At 47.0% G+C, this 21,231-nt stretch overlaps 1 protein-coding gene across 1 annotated transcript in view; it reads right to left on the bottom strand.

Moving 5' to 3' along the window:
- Positions 1–2,556: 2,556 nt before the first annotated feature.
- The window catches only part of LOC123745863 (uncharacterized), a 200,474-nt gene continuing 181,799 nt past the window's right edge, over positions 2,557–21,231 (bottom strand). The window contains exons 12-17 of the mRNA XM_069322254.1: positions 16,505–16,625; positions 13,214–13,409; positions 12,034–12,225; positions 9,987–10,196; positions 8,535–8,654; positions 2,557–3,356 (exon numbers count right to left, since the gene is read on the bottom strand). Coding sequence (XP_069178355.1) covers positions 3,186–3,356; positions 8,535–8,654; positions 9,987–10,196; positions 12,034–12,225; positions 13,214–13,409; positions 16,505–16,625 — 1,010 coding nt within the window. The 3' untranslated portion in view covers positions 2,557–3,185. The remainder of the gene's footprint in view (positions 3,357–8,534; positions 8,655–9,986; positions 10,197–12,033; positions 12,226–13,213; positions 13,410–16,504; positions 16,626–21,231) is intronic.

A 21,231-nucleotide genomic window follows, 5' to 3' on the forward strand; every position in this document is an offset into this window, starting at 1 on the left:
AGTAAGCTTGGCCGGTCTAAAGAATGAGTATTTCAGTGTGATGTCGGTCAGGATTAGTTCCATACTATACGCACGAAACATTCTGAACTATAGATATCTATCAAGACATGTTCCTCTAGGAGTTAAAAAGAATTAACATCTATTTTGTTGTAATTTACCCTTATTGAGGGGCCCGGCGACTATAATACAAGCACAAAATATGCTGCGAGAAACATTGTCACCAATAAAGCCATTGCTCTATGAAAATTCATATTTCTCACTTCATGAACATAAAAGTAAGACAGAATTCTGCAACAGTCAATAGTGAGCTCGGACCCCGACCTCCTCCGTGAGATGAACACTCTTTCACTATGGAAAGAGGATCTCATGATACAAAAAAAAAAAAGTCCAAGTAACTCGCCATGAAGAGGGGCGGATGAGAATGTACAATGCATGTTAGAGTCCCGCTCTGGATGGCATTTGCAGTCTACAATACATTTACACGTGATCTCTTTTTTACAATGAAGCATTTTTTTTTACAGTGGAACCATATTTTTACAATGTATTTTTTTTACAGTATATATTAATTAACATTTAATACAGTATACACAAAAGAGAGATAAGTAAAAAAAGTGTGTGACACTAAATCTGGTATCTGTACAATGCATTTGATGACATACTGAGAGTGGAATATACTCCACCTTAGAGGTGAGAGGCTTAACCACACGTCCACATGCACTGCCCTGGAGACGTGGATCTGAACACGTCTACACCCATGGAGACGTGGTACTGCCAGAGTTACACTTACCTACTGATGAACATCCATTGTGTCCATAACAATGCCAAATAAGAACACCAAAGGTAATATTTTAGTGCTTATTGTGTAAATTATGTTAATAACACAAAAACACAATAAGCACTAAAATAACACAGAACAAGAATATGAATTGTATATCTGATAAATATTCTTAATAACCTTGTTCACTGGTTTTCATGCAACATGCTGTCCCAGTTCAATATAAAACGCCACATGAAACACATAACATATTGAACTCTTTGTCGGCATATTTAGTGCAGATAAAAATTAAAATTGTATAATTCTAAGAACCATTAGATAAAGCTGAATTTACTTTGCCATTTAACTAGTGTTACAGAGTATCAGGCCGTTAACATTAAAGCTGACATAGCCTATTATATCAACTGGAATGTTGTTGCAGCACAGTTCGTCTCCCTCGGGCCATGCAGTACCACCAGCAGGTTGTGACGTCCGCCCTGCAGGAGACATGCAGTACCACCAGCAGGTTGTGACGTCCGCCCTGCAGGAGACATGCAGTACCACCAGCAAGTTGTGACGTCCGCCCTGCAGGAGACATGCAGTACCACCAGCAGGTTGTGACGTCCGCCCTGCAGGAGACATGCAGTACCACCAGCAGGTTGTGACGTCCGCCCTGCAGGAGGCCGCCATATATGGCTGGAGGGCTCCACACTGTAGGCATCAACAACACTTGGCCTGGAAGACACACGCGTCTAACTCCCAGTGACATGATTTAGCTTCAATAAAGTTAAATTTGTAATATGTAAAGCAGGTATAAAATGTGGCACAACTTAGTGTCTTCACCGTACACTGGCAACACCCTACCACGGCTGCTGCCATGTGCCGCCCCCACAGGTAAAACTGCTGCCAGATTGTCTCTTGTTTAATATATTGCAGCACGTGTATAATTTCCTCAGTAATGCCATCATTAAGAATGAATGATATAGTGACTCGATAATATAATTACATTATAATGAACAATATTAGTTTTTCTAATTAACTTGAGGCTTTTTAAAAAGATATTTGCAGTATTAAATATAATAAAGCTTTAATATAATTTTTCGCCGCGAACGTCGATTTTGACGATAATGAATTATTTCAGAGGAGCAGCTTCCCAATACACGAAGACGAGTCATCAACCAACACTTTGTACTCTTGGTGGCTTTATCGCAGTCAATAGTGCGTTCTTGCCAATACTAATTATCACGCTCATTTCCTCTCTCTATACCAATAATAATAATTTATTCATACAAACTATATATATAGGCTATATTACATTGTTTATAATTATTGTACCTTTTTCATTTTTGTTTACGAAGACACTTATCACGCACAGCGTTTTCGGGCACCTGGACTTTTCTAGAATGAAGAAAAAGTGTCCTCATACTCCGCACTGGGGAAACGTGTGTCTGTTAATCGGAGGCCTTTCCTAATTTCAAGTTTAATTTCAGGTAAGTTTATAATAAAATATATTAATCAAAGATAGAGTAGCTTACGCTATTTCTACCCTAAATGCTGACGTCTCTTAGCTTCGAATTAGTTTGATTGGCCGGGGACGATGCACTGTTGCCAGTCCTCGCTGGGGAACGATGCATTCTTGCCAGTCCTCGCTAGGGGACGATGCATTCTTGCCAGTTCTCGCTGGGAAGACGATGCATTCTTGCCAGTCCTCGCTGGGGGACGATGCATTTTTACCAGTCCTCGCTGGGAAGATGATGCATTCTTGCCAGTCCTCGTTGCGGGGGGGGGGGGGGGGTGGGACAATGCATTTTTGCCAGTCCTCACTGGGGGGACGATGCATTCTTGCCAGTCCTCGTTGGAGGGACGGTGCATTCTTGCCAGTCCTCAATGGGGGGGGGGGGTGACGATACAGTCTTGCCAGTCCTCGCTGGGGGACGATGCAGACTTGCCAGTCCTCGCTGGGAACACGATGCATTCTTGCCAGTCCTCGCTGGGGGACGATGCAGACTTGCCAGTCCTCGCTGGGAAGACGATGCATTCTTGCCAGACCTCGCTGGGGGACGATGCAGACTTGCCAGTCCTCGCTGGTGGACGATGCATTCTTGCCAGTCCTCGCTGGGGGGGGGACGATGCAGTCTTGCCAGTCCTCACTAGGGGACGATACATTCTTGCCAGTCCTCGCTGGGGGGACGATGCAGTCTTGCCAGTCCTCACTAGGGGACGATACATTCTTGCCAGTCCTCGCTGGGGGACAATGTATTCTTGCCAGTCCTCGCTGAGGGACGATGCATTCTTGCCAGTCCTTGCTGGGGGACAATGTATTCTTGCTAGTCCTTGCTGGGGGACAATGTATTCTTGCCAGTCCTCGCTGGGGGGACGATGAATTCTTGCCAGTTCTCGCTGGGGGACGATGAATTCTTGCCAGTCCCTGTTAGCTACTGTTGCTGTTGGTAGCCACCTGAATCTTTTTGTTGCCCTTTCCTTTCCCTTTGCCTTTGCCCTTGCCTTTCTTGCCCTGAAGGTCACTGGAGTGGTGTCCGAGACTCATCTTGCACTCAATGAGGTAGGTGGCCAGCAGAGGAAGACGCCAGCGGCCCCGCACCTTCAGCAGCGGCCGCAACAAAGAAAAGTTGTTTATTAGAGCCGAGTGCCTGGCTTTGTGTTTTCAGAAGGGAGTGACCGGGTGGGAAGGAGAGATGGGAGAGGGAGGGATAACGGTGCAGGGGGGAGGGAAAGGAAAAAAGATGAGAGATTGATAGGATACCTGAGGTAGGAGGGGATTGAGATATGAGAGAGGAGAGGATAACAGAGTGGGAGGAAGAGAGGTGAGATAATAGAGAGGGAATTGGGTAGTGAAGTACAAAGCTAGGACAATTAAAAGTTCAACTCACAATCGGGGATCCTGGATTCGATTCCCGGGCGGGACAGAAATGATTGGGTACGTTTCCATTCACCTAGTGCTTCTTTACACCAAGCAGTAAACAGGAATACAAGGTTTAGGCAGCTGTGGTGGGGTTGTATCCTGGGAAGGATCAGAAGTTCGACCATGAGGGGGGACCGCAATACAAGACTAAAGTATAATTAAATGAATTTTGTTGGGGACAGGAAACCTACATATCGAGTTCCCCCCCCCCCCCTTCCCAAGATCAAATTACTGACTCCCCAGGATGCAGTCCCATAATAGTTGCCTGACTTTCGGGTACCTGTTTACTGCTAGGTGAACAGGGGAAGGACACGTTCCCAGCCATTTATGTCCCGCCCGAGAATCGAAACCGAGATCCCCGATTGTGAGTCGAGAACGAAGATAACTGAATTTCTGTAAATGTATAAATATATATATATATATATATATATATATATATATATATATATATATATATATATATATATATATATATATATATATATATAAAACCAGTCAAGTCCTGTCCTCGTCAAGAGGAATTTTTGTTATATAAATGTGTGTTAGAAGTTTAGGACTCAGCTTGCAGGGATGGCAGGAGTGCTTGCTGAGCAGGGATGGCAAGAGTGCTTGCTGTGCAGGGATGGCTGGAGTGCTTGCTGTGCAGGGATGGCTGGAGTGCTTGCTGAGCAGGGATGGCAAGAGTGCTTGCTGTGCAGGGATGGCTGGAGTGCTTGCTGTGCAGGGATGGCAAGAGTGCTTGATGTGCAGGGATGGCTGGAGTGCTTGCTGTGCAGGGATGGCTGGAGTGCTTGCTGTGCAGGGATGGCTGGAGTGCTTGCTGTGTAGGAATGGCTGGAGTGCTTGCTGTGCAGGGATGGCTGGAGTGCTTGCTGTGCAGGGATGGCTGGAGTGCTTGCTGTGCAGGGATGGCTGGAGTGCTTGCTGTGCAGGGATGGCTGGAGTGCTTGCTGTGCAGGGATGGCTGCAGTGCTTGCTGTGCAGGAATGGCTGGAGTGCTTGCTGTGCAGGGATGGCTGGAGTGCTTGCTGTGCAGGGATGGCTGGAGTGCTTGCTGTGCAGGGATGGCTGGAGTGCTTGCTGTGCAGGGATGGCAAGAGTGCTTGCTGTGCAGGGATGGCTGGAGTGCTTGCTGTGCAGGGATGGCTGGAGTGCTTGCTGTGCAGGGATGGCTGGAGTGCTTGCTGTGCAGGAATGGCTGGAGTGGTGTACAGGGACGACAGGAGTGGTGTACAGGGACGACAACAGTGGTGTACAGGGACGACAACAGTGGTGTACAGGGACGACAACAGTGGTGTACAGGGACGACAACAGTGGTGTACAGGGACGACAACAGTGGTGTACAGGAACGACAACAGTGGTGTACAGGGACGACAACAGTGGTGTACAGGGACGACAGCAGTGGTGTACAGGGACGACAACAGTGGTGTACAGGGACGACAACAGTAGTGTACAGGAACGACAACAGTGGTGTACAGGGACGACAACAGTGGTGTACAGGGACGACAACAGTGGTGTACAGGGACGACAACAGTGGAGTACAGGGACGACAGCAGTGGTGTACAGGGACGACAACAGTGGTGTACAGGGACGACAACAGTGGTGTACAGGGACGACAACAGTGGTGTACAGGGACGACAACAGTGGAGTACAGGGACAACAGTGGTGTACAGGGACAACAGTGGTGTACAGGGACGACAACAGTGGAGTACAGGGACAACAACAGTGGTGTACAGGGACGACAGCAGTGGTGTACAGGGACAACAGTGGTGTACAGGGACAACAGTGGTGTACAGGGACGACAACAGTGGAGTACAGGGACAACAGTGGTGTACAGGGACGACAACAGTGGAGTACAGGGACAACAACAGTGGTGTACAGGGACGACAGCAGTGGTGTACAGGGACGACAACAGTGGTGTACAGGGACGACAACAGTGGTGTACAGGGACGACAACAGTGGAGTACAGGGACAACAGTGGTGTACAGGGACGACAACAGTGGAGTACAGGGACAACAACAGTGGTGTACAGGGACGACATCAGTGGTGTACAGGGACAACAGTGGTGTACAGGGACAACAGTGGTGTACAGGGACGACAACAGTGGTGTACAGGGACGACAGTGACGTACAGGGACGACAACAGTGGTGTACAGGGACGACAACAGTGGTGTACAGGGACGACAGCAGTGGTGTACAGGGACGACAACAGTGGTGTACAGGGACGACAACAGTGGTGTACAGGGACGACAACAGTGGTGTACAGGGACGACAGCAGTGGTGTACAGGGACAACAGTGGCGTACAGGGACGACAACAGTGGTGTACAGGGACGACAACAGTGGTGTACAGGGACGACAGCAGTGGTGTACAGGGACGACAGCAGTAGTGTACAGGGACGACAGCAGTAGTGTACAGGGACGACAGTGGTGTACAGGGACAACAGTGGTGTACAGGGACAACAGTGGTGTACAGGGACGACAGGAGTGGTGTACAGGGACGACAATGTGTTTTATCTAAAACATTGTGTTTGTTATCTATTAACAGCTCGAGAATAATAACAACAACAAGAACTTAGACACACTATGGTTGGTCTGAGACGAAGTGTAATGTACACAATGTACACAATGTACACAATGTATACAATGTACACAATGTACACAATGTATACAGTGTTCAGGGATGGGAGGGACAGTGTTGACGAGCAGAAGAGTATGAAGGAAGGTTTACGGAGGAGTAACGGTCCATGTGTACACAAGACCATCCTATCAAGTTGTTTTTTCCTGTTCGTTAAAATCGTATATATTGCTGGACTAGGATGTATTACCTTAGATTAGACTGTGTTAGGCTAGGAGGGGTTGGATTAGTTTAGTTTTGGTTGGATTATTTCGGATAAGGTTAGTTCGGGTTAGGTTAGTTTAGTTTGCATTAGATTACGTTAGGTTGGTTCAAGCTAGGTGAGGTTAGGTAAGGTCGAACTGGTTTAGGTTAGGTTGAGTTAGGCTAGGTTTAGCTATATTAGGTTTGGCTATATTAGGTTTGGCTAGGCTTAGATAAGGTTAGGTTAGACCTAGGTAAGGTTAGCATAGGGCTAGGTAAGGCTAGGCTAGGATAGGTTAGGTAAAGTTATGTTAGTTTTCAAAGGTGTTGCCAACCCGTCTTGTGTGCACTGTGACCTGCACGACAAGGTGTGCTCTGCAACAATGCAAGCTGCAGATATACAAATCTGAGAAACAAGGAGGCTGTAGAAGGCATAATTTTGATCCAATCGACATAGGCCAATGGCTACTACACCCATAGAGAGTCTTAACATAATTAGTTTATGTTTTATATATTGAAAAATGCCCTTATGTAACAAATTATGAATTTTGGGGAGAGTAAAAACACAAAATATATAATCAAGCTAACCCATAAATGGAAATTACTCTGAAAATTATTGATTACTATAATGCGAAAAATATTTTTCAAAATTTAATATTACAAAAAATGTTAAAGTTTACATTAAGCAAAAATGCAGTTGTTTATCTACCACAGAGAAGCACATGATCAGTGCCGAGCATGGGATAGGTAGGCGATGTGTGAGGATAGACCAGGATGGTCAGGGAGACACTATGGTGGGTCAGGTAACTCAGGGGACACTGTATGGTGGGTCAGGTAACTCAGGGGACACTGTATGGTGGATCAGGTAACTCAGGGGACACTGTATGGAGGGTCAGGTAACTCATGGGACACTGTATGGAGGGTCAGGTAACTCAGGGGACACTGTCTGGAGGGTCAGGTAACTCATGGGACACTGTATGGAGGGTCAGGTAACTCAGGGGACACTGTCTGGAGGGTCAGGTAACTCAGGGGACACTGTCTGGAGGGTCAGGTAACTCAGGGGACACTGTATGGAGGGTCAGGTAACTCAGGGGACACTGTCTGGAGGGTCAGGTAACTCAGGGGACACTGTATGGAGGGTCAGGTAACTCAGGGGACACTGTCTGGAGGGTCAGGTAACTCAGGGGACACTGTCTGGAGGGTCAGGTAACTCAGGGGGCACTGTCTGGAGGGAGGGAGCCATGACTGAACATCCACAGCACAACCACATCTGTTTACAACCCCCCCGGGACCTGTGAGGTAAGAACACACTGAGTATTTAATTGATTAGAGAATACCAGATACAGGTAACTGGTATTAATTAGCCCTCATTACAGAATACCAGATACAGGTAACTGATATTAATTAGCCCTCATTACAGAATACCAGATACAGATAACTGGTATTAATTAGCCCTCATTACAGAGTACCAGATACAAGGCCAAAATTTATGTAAACAACATGGGCGCCAAATAGTTGGAATTATCATAACGTGGGTCACCAGCCTCACAAGAGGACGCTGATTCAACAACCCGGCCTCTTAAAAATAACGTCACTTTTCGCTCGTATGGACACTATGGCCATATTTGGACGTAATTTGAAATGAAATCGACTCACAAAAGTGACGTACTCTTCCGTTTTCTGTTTGAGTCGTCCGGCTTACTGGGCCAGCTTAGAAAAGGATTCTTTCCATTAACGTTTTTCATACCGTTTTGAAACTTTATGAGAATTTCCTGCCCACCTAACCTATCAGAGGACCCTTAACTTACTGTTGTTGAAAAAAAAATCCCAAATTTATATTATTATTTTTTTCATTTTCAAATTACGTCCATATTCGGCCATACTGGCAAACGGCCAAAAGCGACGTTCTTTTTAAGAGGACAGGTTGAAGCGGTGCACTGGAGTATTTCCAGGTTGAGAGGGAACACACCACAAGGTCTTACACACAAACACGCACACATTGTGCTACAACATAAAGAAAGCTCAAGCAAGACACATACCGCAGAGTCACCCACCTGGGGCTTCGGGATGCCGTATATCAGTAACTTGTAGTAGCCTATGCCCGGGGGCACGATGATGATCCTGACCTGGTCCTCCGTCTCGTCGTGGCCCACCATGCCCTACAACCAAGGAGAGACGAGTCACTCTCAACACACACCAGTAAACCTCTATAATTACCTAAGTGTAGTTATAGGATGAGAGCTACACACGTGGTGTCCCGTCTTACCAGTGCTCTTTGTCGTATAACGCTTGAAACTATTGACGATTTTAGGTTCCATCACCTTTTCATTTGTGTGTGTGTACTCACCTAGTTGTGCTTGCAGGGGTTGAGCTGCGTCTCTTTGGTCCCGCCTCTCAACCGTCAATAACTGGTGTACAGATGCCTGAGCCTACTGGGGTCTGTCATCTAAATTTGAAATTGTGTATGGAGTCAGCCTCCACCACATCACTGCCTAATGCATTCCACCTATTAACTACTCTGACACTGAAAAAGTTCTTTCTAATGTCTCTGTGGTTCATTTGGGTACTAAGTTTCCACCTGTGTCCCCTTGTTCGTGTTCCACCCGTGCTAAACAGTTTGTCTTTATCTACCCTGTCAATTGCTCTGAGAATTTTGTACGTAGTGATCATTTCTCCCCTAACTCTTCTGTTATCCAGTATTGTGAGGTTTAGTTCCAGTAATCTATCTTGGCAGCTCATTGCTCTCAGCTCGGGGACCAGCCTGGTGGCATACCTCTCAACCTTTTCTAACTTAGTTTTCTGTTTGACAAGATGTGGACTCGTTTTTGTGTTTTTACTAGACGCCGGAGCCTCATATTCCAGTATTGGTCTGACATATGAGGTATACTGTAAAAGGTTCTGAATGATTCCTTACACAAGTTTCTGATGGCAGTTCTTATGCTCGCCAGCCTTGCATTCGCCGCTGATGTGATCCTTTTGTTGTGTTTGTTTTATGTTTGCTGGGAATTATAAATATCCAGGACTACTATGCAGACGAGGAGTCATAATAACGTGGCTGAAATATGTTGAACAAACCACACACTAGAAAGTGAAGGGACGACGACGCTTCGGTCCGTCCTGGACCATTCTGAAGTCTATTAGACGACGACCGAAACGTGGTCGTCCCTTCACTTTCTAGTGTGTGGTTTGTTGAACAGGACTACTATTTTTTTTCATTTTCTGTTAGAGCCTCGGTAATTGATTTTGTGTATCCATTTGTATTTCTATCATGTAGTTCCTCAGACTTCCACTTTTGCTTTACTGGGAGTGCCACTGTGTCTTTGGTTTGGCAAGGAGAGGGTAAGTGTACAAGCATGCATGCTTTTACGCTTACCCTCGAACTCACACTTGGGTTCACTTACTGGTTATGCCGACTCAACAACGGTCGAGCAGATGGTTCTCAAGTCCCACTGACTCACCAGAGGGTGTGCAGACAGGCCCTGCTGACTCACCTTAAGGTCGAGCATGTTGCCCTCAACATCGTACACCTGCAACATGAGCATGAGGTCGTATGCCTTCTCGAAGTAGATGAGCTTCTTGCCTCCCCAGGTGACGATGACCGGCCCGGTCTGGTTGACGGGGTCCAGGCCACACTGGTACAGTAGGGGCGTCGGACCCCACGCCATGTTGTGTGGCGGCCACGGCAACGGGTTCCGGCGAGCCTGTGAAACGAAGAGGGAATGTTTGGCAGTGTTAGTTGACGTGGACCAGGAAGGTGGAAGTATTAGACAGTGTTAGTTGACGTGGGGCGTCAACTAACACGTCCATCAACGTGTTAGTTGATGGAGGTGAGGGAAGATAGGGAGGGGGCTTGTTTGGTAACATTAGTTGACAAGGGTTATGAAAAGTTTTATATTGGAGTAACGTTAGTTAGTGGTGGCTTGGGAGGGTGGATATTGAGTAACGCTAGTTAGTGGTGGCTTGGGAGGGTGGATGTTGAGTAACGCTAGTTAGTGGTGGCTTGGGAGGGTGGATATTGAGTAACGTTAGTTAGTGGTGGCTTGGGAGGGTGGATATTGAGTAACGTTAGTTAGTGGTAGCTTGGGAGGGTGGATATTGAGTAACGCTAGTTAGTGGTGGCTTGGGAGGGTGGATATTGAGTAACGTTAGTTAGTGGTGGCTTGGGAGGGTGGATATTGAGTAACGCTAGTTAGTGGTGGCTTGGGAGGGTGGATATTGAGTAACGTTAGTTAGTGGTGGCTTGGGAGGGTGGATATTGAGTAACGCTAGTTAGTGGTGGCTTGGGAGGGTGGATATTGAGTAACGCTAGTTAGTGGTGGCTTGGGAGGGTGGATATTGAGTAACGCTAGTTAGTGGTGGCTTGGGAGGGTGGATATTGAGTAACGTTAGTTAGTGGTGGCTTGGGAGGGTGGATATTGAGTAACGCTAGTTAGTGGTGGCTTGGGAGGGTGGATATTGAGTAACGTTAGTTAGTGGTGGCTTGGGAGGGTGGATATTGAGTAACGTTAGTTAGTGGTGGCTTGGGAGGGTGGATATTGAGTAACGCTAGTTAGTGGTGGCTTGAGAGGGTGGATATTGAGTAACGCTAGTTAGTGGTGGCTTGGGAGGGTGGATATTGAGTAACGCTAGTTAGTGGTGGCTTGGGAGGGTGGATATTGAGTAACGCTAGTTAGTGGTGGCTTGGGAGGGTGGATATTGAGTAACGCTAGTTAGTGGTGGCTTGGGAGGGTGGATATTGAGTAACGCTAGTTAGTGGTGGCTTGGGAGGGTGGATATTGAGTAACGCTAGTTAGTGGTGGCTTGGGAGGATGGATATTGAGTAACGCTAGTTAGTGGTGGTTTGGGAGGGTGGATATTGAGTAACGCTAGCTAGTGGTGGCTTGGGAGGGTGGATATTGAGTAACGCTAGTTAGTGGTGGCTTGGGAGGGTGGATATTGAGTATCGCTAGTTAGTGGTGGCTTGGGAGGGTGGATATTGAGTAACGCTAGTTAGTGGTGGCTTGGGAGGGTGGATATTGAGTAACGCTAGTTAGTGGTGGCTTGGGAGGGTGGATATTGAGTAACGCTAGCTAGTGGTGGCTTGGGAGGGTGGATATTGAGTAACGCTAGTTAGTGGTGGCTTGGGAGGGTGGATATTGAGTAACGCTAGTTAGTGGTGGCTTGGGAGGGTGGATATTGAGTAACGCTAGTTAGTGGTGGCTTGGGAGGGTGGATATTGAGTAACGCTAGTTAGTGGTGGCTTGGGAGGGTGGATATTGAGTAACGCTAGCTAGTGGTGGCTTGGGAGGGTGGATATTGAGTAACGCTAGCTAGTGGTGGCTTGGGAGGGTGGATATTGAGTAACGCTAGCTAGTGGTGGCTTGGGAGGGTGGATATTGAGCAACGCTAGCTAGTGGTGGCTTGGAAGGGTGGATATTGAGTAACGCTAGCTAGTGGTGGCTTGGGAGGGTGGATATTGAGTAACGCTAGCTAGTGGTGGCTCACCTCATCGCACCCATCAACAGAAACCTTCTCACACCTCACAAGAGAGCACCTCACCTTCTCACACACGAGGAGGAACGACGCCACGTGGCTTAGGGCGGAGCCATCATCTTCAAGGAGATCCTCCACTCCTGCGTAAATTTTAAGGATGAAGACTCCGTCGACGGGCGGGACAACGGTGAAGGAGCCGACGGAGCCGCCCTCCTTCATCGTGCAGAACACCCACTGGTTCATGCACGACTCCTCAGTCTGCGCCACCACAAGACCGGAGCTTAGGATTTATACATGACTACGCAGGTTGATTTGATGGTAGAAAAACCTAATGGATTATTAAGGCTACCGTTACCTAAGGTTAGGGACTGTGACAAGCCAATATCAAGGTCTGTGACAAGCTGGTATCAAGGTCTGTGACAAGCCAGTATCAAGGTCTGTGACAAGCCAGTATCAAGGTCTGTGACAAGTCAGTATCAAAGTCTGTGACAAGTCAGTATCAAGGTCTGTGACAAGCCAGTATCAAGGTCTGTGACAAGCCAGTATCAAGGTCTGTGACAAGCCAGTATCAAGGTCTGTGACAAGCCAGTATCAAAGTCTGTGACAAGCCAGTATCAAGGTCTGTGACAAGCCAGTATCAAGGTCTGTGACAAGCCAGTATCAAAGTCTGTGACAAGCCAGTATCAAGGTCTGTGACAAGCCAGTATCAAGGTCTGTGACAAGCCAGTATCAAGGTCTGTGACAAGACAGTATCAAGGTCTGTGACAAGCCAGTATCAAGGTCTGTGACAAGCCAGTATCAAGGTCTGTGACAAGCCAGTATCAAGGTCTGTGACAAGCCAGTATCAAGGTCTGTGACAAGTCAGTATCAAGGTCTGTGACAAGCCGGTATCAAGGTCTGTGACAAGCCAGTATCAAGGTCTGTGACAAGCCGGTATATACACACCACCCTCCTCGACATTCTTAAAGATTTAAATATACAGTCAGGCGAAAAAAATAGTGACAGCAACTTGCATTTTAGTGATGGAGACCAAAGGAACATGGGTGAGAACAAGAGACTGCTCTCTCTTGCTGATTCACGAAAGCAGATTTAAATTTAGTAATTTTATAAGGAAATTGGACAATAACAAAAAACAAATATTCCATTTTACCTAAATTTACCTGCTATACTTCAGCACCCTCCCACCCCTCTACCCAAGGTTCCCCCTCCCACCCCTCTATCCCATGTTTCCCTCCCACCATCTCACCTCACTGGCGGGGAAGAACTTGTACTTGTATCTGATATCGACGGGGGCGAAGAGGGTGATCTCCGTCTGGCTACTGAAGATGACGGGGCTGTGTGTGGGCTGGCACAGGTTCAGGCCACACGACCAGAACTCCGGTTGCACCTTCGGCAGACTGTTGAATTCTTCCAGCGTCATGGGGGTGTCCAGCAGCTGCCACCTGCAGGCCAACATAGGCGGGTTAAACGAGGGTGAGTAGAAACACCGTCAAATAATGCAGTTCTAAAGAATGCAAGTGAACAAGTGAGGTTTGTGTCGCAGGGTCGGTTACTCTGCTGAATAAGTGAGTGGTTATCACTAGAAGGCATCAGAGCGGAGGGAAGGGGGAGACTACGCTATCATGATAAGAACATCGTTAATCTTGGCCTAGGTTGCTGGGGCACCTACAGTAACTCTGATAAGTTTGTATTGTATTAATAGACCACTGAAATGTATTAAGTAAGTAATTATCAAATGAAGACGCCAAGCTAAGGTGACTGTAGCACCATCAAATGTGTGGGATGTTCAAAAGGCGTTAAATATCACTAAGGATGTCAATATAGGAACAAAAGCGCATAAGGCGAGCGATAACAAAGGTATCTGATTCACCAAGGATTCTATCGAGGGACAAGTGACCGCGAGGGACGGTCGGGAAGCAAGACATGTCAGGACATTCAACAAAGGATATGAACGACCGTAAGAGGGACAATGCAGTTTGGACAATAAGGAGCAGGGCGGCGCTCCGTTAGTGCCCGTGAATTAAACGTGTGTGGCATAACCTGGCCATAGCAGTTTCCCACCGCCGGTTACGGTGGTAGGAGGAAGGCCATGGAGACAAGTTACCCTTAAGAGCACGCAGCTTGTTATCAGTAATACACGACCAACGACCCTGCCAACGGGCACGGATTGAGGAATGGATAACTGGGTAGAAGTCGGAATAAGGAACACCTTTACGGGAGATGGGACAAGTGCGGATGGCCTCCTTAGCGGCAGCATCCACACGCTCATTTAAGGATAGACATCGTCAAAAATAGAGAGAACAGAAACAGAGAACAATGAAGAAACAAAGGCAAATAAGAACACAGTACACTAAATAAAATCAGAATCAAGATAGGTGAAATCGGGGTTATGGAGCATAGGTAAATCTAGCAAAGACGATGCAGTCAAGGAAGCGTTAAGATGGACCAGAGGCGGACTGACAGAGTCCGGAGTGAGGGGAGGCATCAGAGAGGGGTGGTCAAGGGAATCAGGGGGTGGGAGGTCAGAACCAGCGGAGTGTACTTCATCAAGGGCAGCATCAGAGAGAATCAAGGACCAAGGGAACCTCCATAGCCTGGACAGGTGACTACCACTGAAATGGGAGGGAATGTAGGGATAGAGTCGGAGTCGGTGGCGAGGAATAAAGTGATGCCTTGTTACCCGCCAGGGAGGAAGGAGAGGAGCCAGGCTTACGTTTCTGGTGTAGAGAGACAGGCGTACCAGCAGCAATGTACTGGGCGACAGCTTCTACAGTCTCAACAGGAGAAAGAGAACGGGAGTGGTCAACATGAAGATGGCTGGGAGGAGGATGGACAACGACCTGGACGGACAGGCGGTGAGGAGGGCCAAAAGACAGAAGGAAGGGCCGAAATGAAGGCTTGGGGCGAGAAGGGAAAGAGGGCACAGGAGACTGGGAAGACTTGGAAGGAAGGAAACACCAGACGGAGAACCAGGACCCTCTGACCCAGAACGCAAAGGAGCAGGTGAGGCGGTGGTGGGGGTGTCCGGGTCCAAGGCCTGGCAATGGTTGCGAAACTGAGAAAGTGGGAGAGGACGAGAAGTGGAACGCAACATACGAGCATAAGACATGCCAGAGAAAGAGACGGCATACTTATTGTCTCGCCTCAGAAAAAGATGAAGATAAATGATCACGATATTTCAAATTGATGATGTCTTCCTCAAATTTGTAGTGCACACATGCGCGGGAGAAGGTAGGGTGGGCGTCACCGCAATTGATGCAGCGAGCTTGAGAAGAATTAAGAGTACTGTCTTAGAATGATCCGAGTCCCCACACAAGGGGGCAGAGAGACACCTCACTTGTGTATTTGTAGGACCATGCTCAAATCTCCAGCACCTATTGCAGAGGCTAGTAGAGGAGATGTACTCCTGAACGGAGCATCGGGCACCAGCAAGAATTACGGAACACGGAAGAGACTTACTATCAAAAGTGATCTTCACTACGCAAAGAGGCTGACGACGACGATCACGAGGATCACGAGTGAACGTATCAATCTGGAAGAGAGAATGGCCTTGAGCCTTCTGGCCTTTTGGAGATCCGAACAGAGGTCTCCCAAGTGCAGGGCAACGAGGCTAAGCAGTCCTAAACGACACGTGTACCGGTACGGGTTGGGTTAAAAGTGACAAAGGTATTCACCGAACCAACTAGGTGTTTATGGATGAATAAACCATCAGGACATGTAGAATCCATATGACTGAGATCAAAATACTTAGTCCACGAAGCAGGACCAAAGCTTTGAATGTATTAGAATTGGAAGATATTGTGCGAATGCAGAGGTGACGGCGCCGAGATCCCCTAGTAAGAGGGGGTGGGGTACATGGCGCAGTTGTTACAATGAGAAAAGGAGCCACTCCAGGTTATGAATTGGTCACCACTGGGGGCTTGGGGCTCAATCCTGCCATAGAGGTGGGAAGGGAACAAAGAGGAGTAGTCGAGAGAGTCAGAAACAGCATGGCCTGGGCCCAATGTCTTCCATCACAGTTCAACTCGGGGGCCTGGTCGCACACCCCACGAGCCTGGGTAAGAGAAGTCGGTTCAGTTTCCATACAGCATCAATTCTACAAGTCTGGGTCTCGGAGCCAAGGAATACCTCCTACCAGGACAGCCAGGGAGGCCGAACGCTGGCCAGTGTAGGAAGGAGTGCGTCGTCCCGAGCAGTGCTCCCCCTTTTAAGCACGGGATTCCTACCGCTTTGTACATTCTCCCACACTGGTGCAAGGACCTCATTCTCCCCTTCGCCCCAGGGAGGACGTCGCCCCATTCTTAATTTTATGCACTCTTGTGAGCAGTCGACGAAGTGCTCACAAAATTGCATAAAGTTCACCCGTAAAGCTGGTGGTCTCCGGAGGAGGGCGGCCCATACTGGTATGGTTAGGAGATAATACAAGGGGAGATAACATAGTTAAGAGTCTAAGAGAAACTCCTACCATGTGTAGGCAGGCGGTGGTGGTCTCAGGTGTTGGCGACGAGTTAGTCAGGCGAGGAAGGGAGCCACCTACCTGTCGTAGCTCTGCTCCAGGTTATCGAAGGGGAAGTGGGTGAAGATGAACTGATCTGGATCGGTGAGGAAGAAGTGATCCTGCAGTTGCGGGTGGAACCTCCCGTGTGCGTCCATGTATCCTGCAGGAGAGATGGATGCTACAGTCACCCCACGCTACAGTCACTCCCCACACTACAGTCTCCCCCACACTACAGTCACTCCCCACACTACAGTCACCCTCCCCCCCCCCAACTCTCACACATGCTACAGTTATTAGATAAATTACACTTAGAGTAAGGCCAGTTGTGTGCTCAACAGGTACTTTAGAGTGATAAACCAAACTAATAACTACCTTAAGAGTTACTACAAACACTAATGGCTAGTTATTTTACACTTAACACTTTATATCTACGACATATGCTAATGAATACGTGACACTTAACACACACAGTTACTGACGGTTACTTTACAAGTGCTACACTTACCCCTGGTTGACCTCCACCATCTGAACATTGTAAGTGACTCCTCCGCCCACCACACCTACTAATGATAAGTTAGCGTGAGCACACTAACGCGCGGCGTCCTCACACTTGCTGCAGTGTTGTCGACGCCCTCACACTTGCTGCAGTGTTGTCGACGCCCTCACACTTGCTGCAGTGTTGTCGACGCCCTCACACTTGCTGCAGTGTTGTCAACGCCCTCACACTTGCTGCAGTGTTGTCAACGTCCTCACACTTGCTGCAGTGTTGTCAACGCCCTCACACTTGCTGCAGTGTTGTCAACGCCCTCACACTTGCTGCAGTGTTGTCGACGCCCTCACACTTGCTGCAGTGTTGTCAACGCCCTCACACTTGCTGCAGTGTTGTCGACGCCCTCACACTTGCTGCAGTGTTGTCAACGCCCTCACACTTGCTGCAATGTTGTCAACGCCCTCACACTTGCTGCAGTGTTGTCAACGCCCTCACACTTGCTGCAGTGTTGTCAACGCCCTCACACTTGCTGCAGTGTTGTCAACGCCCTAGGGTGACACACTCCGGTGGGCGCCACGTATGTGTCAACAGTACAGCACATTCACCTTGATCCCAACTGCTGGGGTGACCGCACACTGACATACAAACAAAGACAATAATACAAATGCAGACACGCCGAGAATGACATAGCACATAAAGCCAAGACCGACCCAAAACTGCTCCACAGCCACATCACAAGGAAAACAAACGTGAAAGAAACAGGTGATGAAACTGAGAACGGGTGAGGATAGGGACAGAGAATGATAAGAAGGTGTGCGAATTTAACAAGGGATTCCAGGTTCACAACAGAACGAGAAGTCTGTGAACTAAGAGACGTGACAATAAACCAGGCAGCTTTGGAAAGGTTCGAAGTTACCAGAGATGACATGAGTAAGTATCAGATGGATAAAGACGTCAGAAGGGCTGTTAGACCAGAATATCTTCATGGATACTAAAAAGAATGCTGAAGCCCTTTGCTTGCCACTCTCAATGGTCACCACAAGCATAAGTCACGGGAGACCTACCGGAAATATGGAAGACAGCTAATCAAGCCCCAATATACAAAAAGAGCGACAGACAAGAGGCGCGGAACTTAGTCAGAAGCGGAATAGAGGAATATATTATATACAGCACTTGGAAGGGGTCAGGATAAGGATGTGGGATGGGACGGGGAAAAGTAATGGTGCCCATCCATAAGGAGAGACTACGGATAAAAAACCTCGTCACTATATGAAAGGAGACTTAGGGAAGACATGATCACCACACGTAAGATTCTCAGAGAAATTGATAGTAGATATAGACAGTTTATTCAGCACATGTGGTACATGCACAAAAGGATACAGGTGTGAACCTTGTATAGAACCTAATAGAGTACCCTAATGAGCAACAGAGACATTAGAGAGAACTGTTTTAGTGTCAAGACTAGTTAACAAATGGAATGGTTTAGATAGTGATGTGGTGGAGGCAGACTCCATACACAGTTTCAAATGTAGAAACGATAGAACCCATTAGGCTCAGGAATGTGTACACCAGTTGACTGACAGTTGAAAGGTGGGACAAGAGACCCGAAGCTCAACCTCCACAAGCACAACTAGGCGAGTGCAGACACATTGCCACAAAAACACAGACAAGGAAAGGCTTGGCTAGACCTCTCACGAACACACAAATACGAACACAGGCTCACGAAGACACACCAATACGAACACAGGCTCACGAAGACACACCAATACGAACGCAGACTCACGAAGACACACCAATACGAACACAGGCTCACGAAGACACACCAATACGAACACAGGCTCACGAAGACACACCAATACGAACACAGGCTCACGAAGACACACCAATACGAACGCAGACTCACGAAGTCACACCAATACGAACACAGGCTCACGAAGACACACCAATACGAACACAGGCTCACGAAGACACACCAATACGAACACAGGCTCACGAAGACACACCAATACGAACACAGGCTCACGAAGACACACCAATACGAACGCAGACTCACGAAGTCACACCAATACGAACACAGACTCACGAAGACACACCAATACGAACACAGACTCACGAAGACACACCAATACGAACACAGACTCACGAAGACACACCAATACGAACACAGACTCACGAAGACACACCAATACGAACACAGACTCACGAAGACACACCAATACGAACACAGACTCACGAAGACACACCAATACGAACACAGACTCACGAAGACACACCAATACGAACACAGGCTCACGAAGTCACACCAATACGAACACACTCACGAAGACACACCAATACGAACACAGGCTCACGAAGTCACACCAATACGAACACAGGCTCACGAAGACACACCAATACGAACACAGGCTCACGAAGTCACACCAATACGAACACACTCACGAAGACACACCAATACGAACACAGGCTCACGAAGACACACCAATACGAACGAAGACTCACGAAGACACACCAATACGAACACACTCACGAAGACACACCAATACGAACACAGGCTCACGAAGACACACCAATACGAACACAGGCTCACGAAGACACACCAATACGAACACAGGCTCACGAAGACACACCAATACGAACACAGGCTCACGAAGACACACCAATACGAACGAAGACTCACGAAGACACACCAATACGAACACACATCATAGCAGGGTCCCGTGGCACAGTGGGTTAAGGCGTCCCTCACCACGACCCTTACACGGGAGGATCGTGGTGTGTGATCCTCGTGGCAGGATATAAGCGTTTGGGCAACGTTTTTCTGTCTCCTGATGCTTCTGTTTACTTAGTAGTAAGTACTTGGGAGTTTAGACAGTTGTTGTCCTGGTGGATATGATGGAGAATAATGGTCGATAGTCATTGTACTAGACTACCGGTGGTGGTTGGAGAGGCGGGTTCAAGAGCTAACAACTCGATTCTTTAAGGACAAGTATGGGAAAACATGCTTGCATGCATACACTCATATGTACTCATGTGCAGGTATATATATACGCACACATCCTCGAGAATAACAATCATACAAGCAAACATTAATACACTCCTATGTATATGTATACGCAGGTACTGGGAGCGCTCGCCACGCACACACGCCTATGGCCACCTTGGACGTCAATACTCTCACGAATAAACCGGTTCCCGCTCACCGTCAAGACATCCGGTACTTACCGGAAACAACCCCGCGTGTCCAGTTGGGATCCGGTTATCAAGATCGCCGGACCTTATAGAAATCAACACTTCATAAATTGTATCTTAGGTGGAACGCCTCTTGACGAAGAACCGGTATGTGTGTGTACGAACCTAGATGTACTTAGAGTCGAGCTTCAGCTCCCAAGCTCGCCTTCCTAGCTATTGGTTGGTTAATTATTTAAGAGTACTTCAACTTCAAATTATACAGACCACTGCTAATGTTCAAATTACATGATTTTGTTATCTGTATTAAAGCAGATTCAATGATGTTTCTATTGAAAATGGTATTACAATTCGTTGTTGAAGAAGCCATCTCCCAGTCAGTTTGGTGAGAAGTTTCTGACAAATGATCAAGCAAAGCATTACACAATTGGCCGTGTCTTACAGAGTATTTATGTTGCGAAATTCTAAATTTAAAATCTTTGGATGTTTGCCCCACATAGAACCTATTACAGTCTTTGCAAGGTATTTTGTATATGAAAATTATTATTACGAAGATTGTATCTAACTAATAATTTTCCAACAGTATTTTCAAAAAACTAAATAATACATGTATATAAAAAAGTTTCAAGGCCTTGGCAATATTTCCGAACCCAGAAAAATAAAGTAAACAACCTTTTTTTGGCCGAATGTTTTCACTACATATATTATTATAATATGTACGATGTCCTTTGCTGCGGCAAACTTCCTAAAAACTAAAGTGGATAACAAAGCTAACCAATAAAATTATTATTCTTAAACTCTTCAACTAAGAGTTCTAGACTAACAACCTGAAGAGCTTTACATAAAGGAAAAAATTTATTGTTTCACATTGTATCTATGCCCTGAGAAATAATGAACAAAAGATAAATTATTCGTAGGCTATCTGTAAACACTAAACTTTAATGAACAATTTTCCCTATCTATTAGTATGTCTAAAAAAGGCAAACATTTATCAATTTGTCTCTATAGTAAATTGTATAGAGGTGACGATCCTTTCTAGCTAAAAAATCGCCTGAATTTACATTTGCAGACCATATATTCACATTTATTT

This window comes from Procambarus clarkii, chromosome 10, assembly GCF_040958095.1.
Source record: "Procambarus clarkii isolate CNS0578487 chromosome 10, FALCON_Pclarkii_2.0, whole genome shotgun sequence".
Taxonomy (NCBI): domain Eukaryota; kingdom Metazoa; phylum Arthropoda; class Malacostraca; order Decapoda; family Cambaridae; genus Procambarus; species Procambarus clarkii.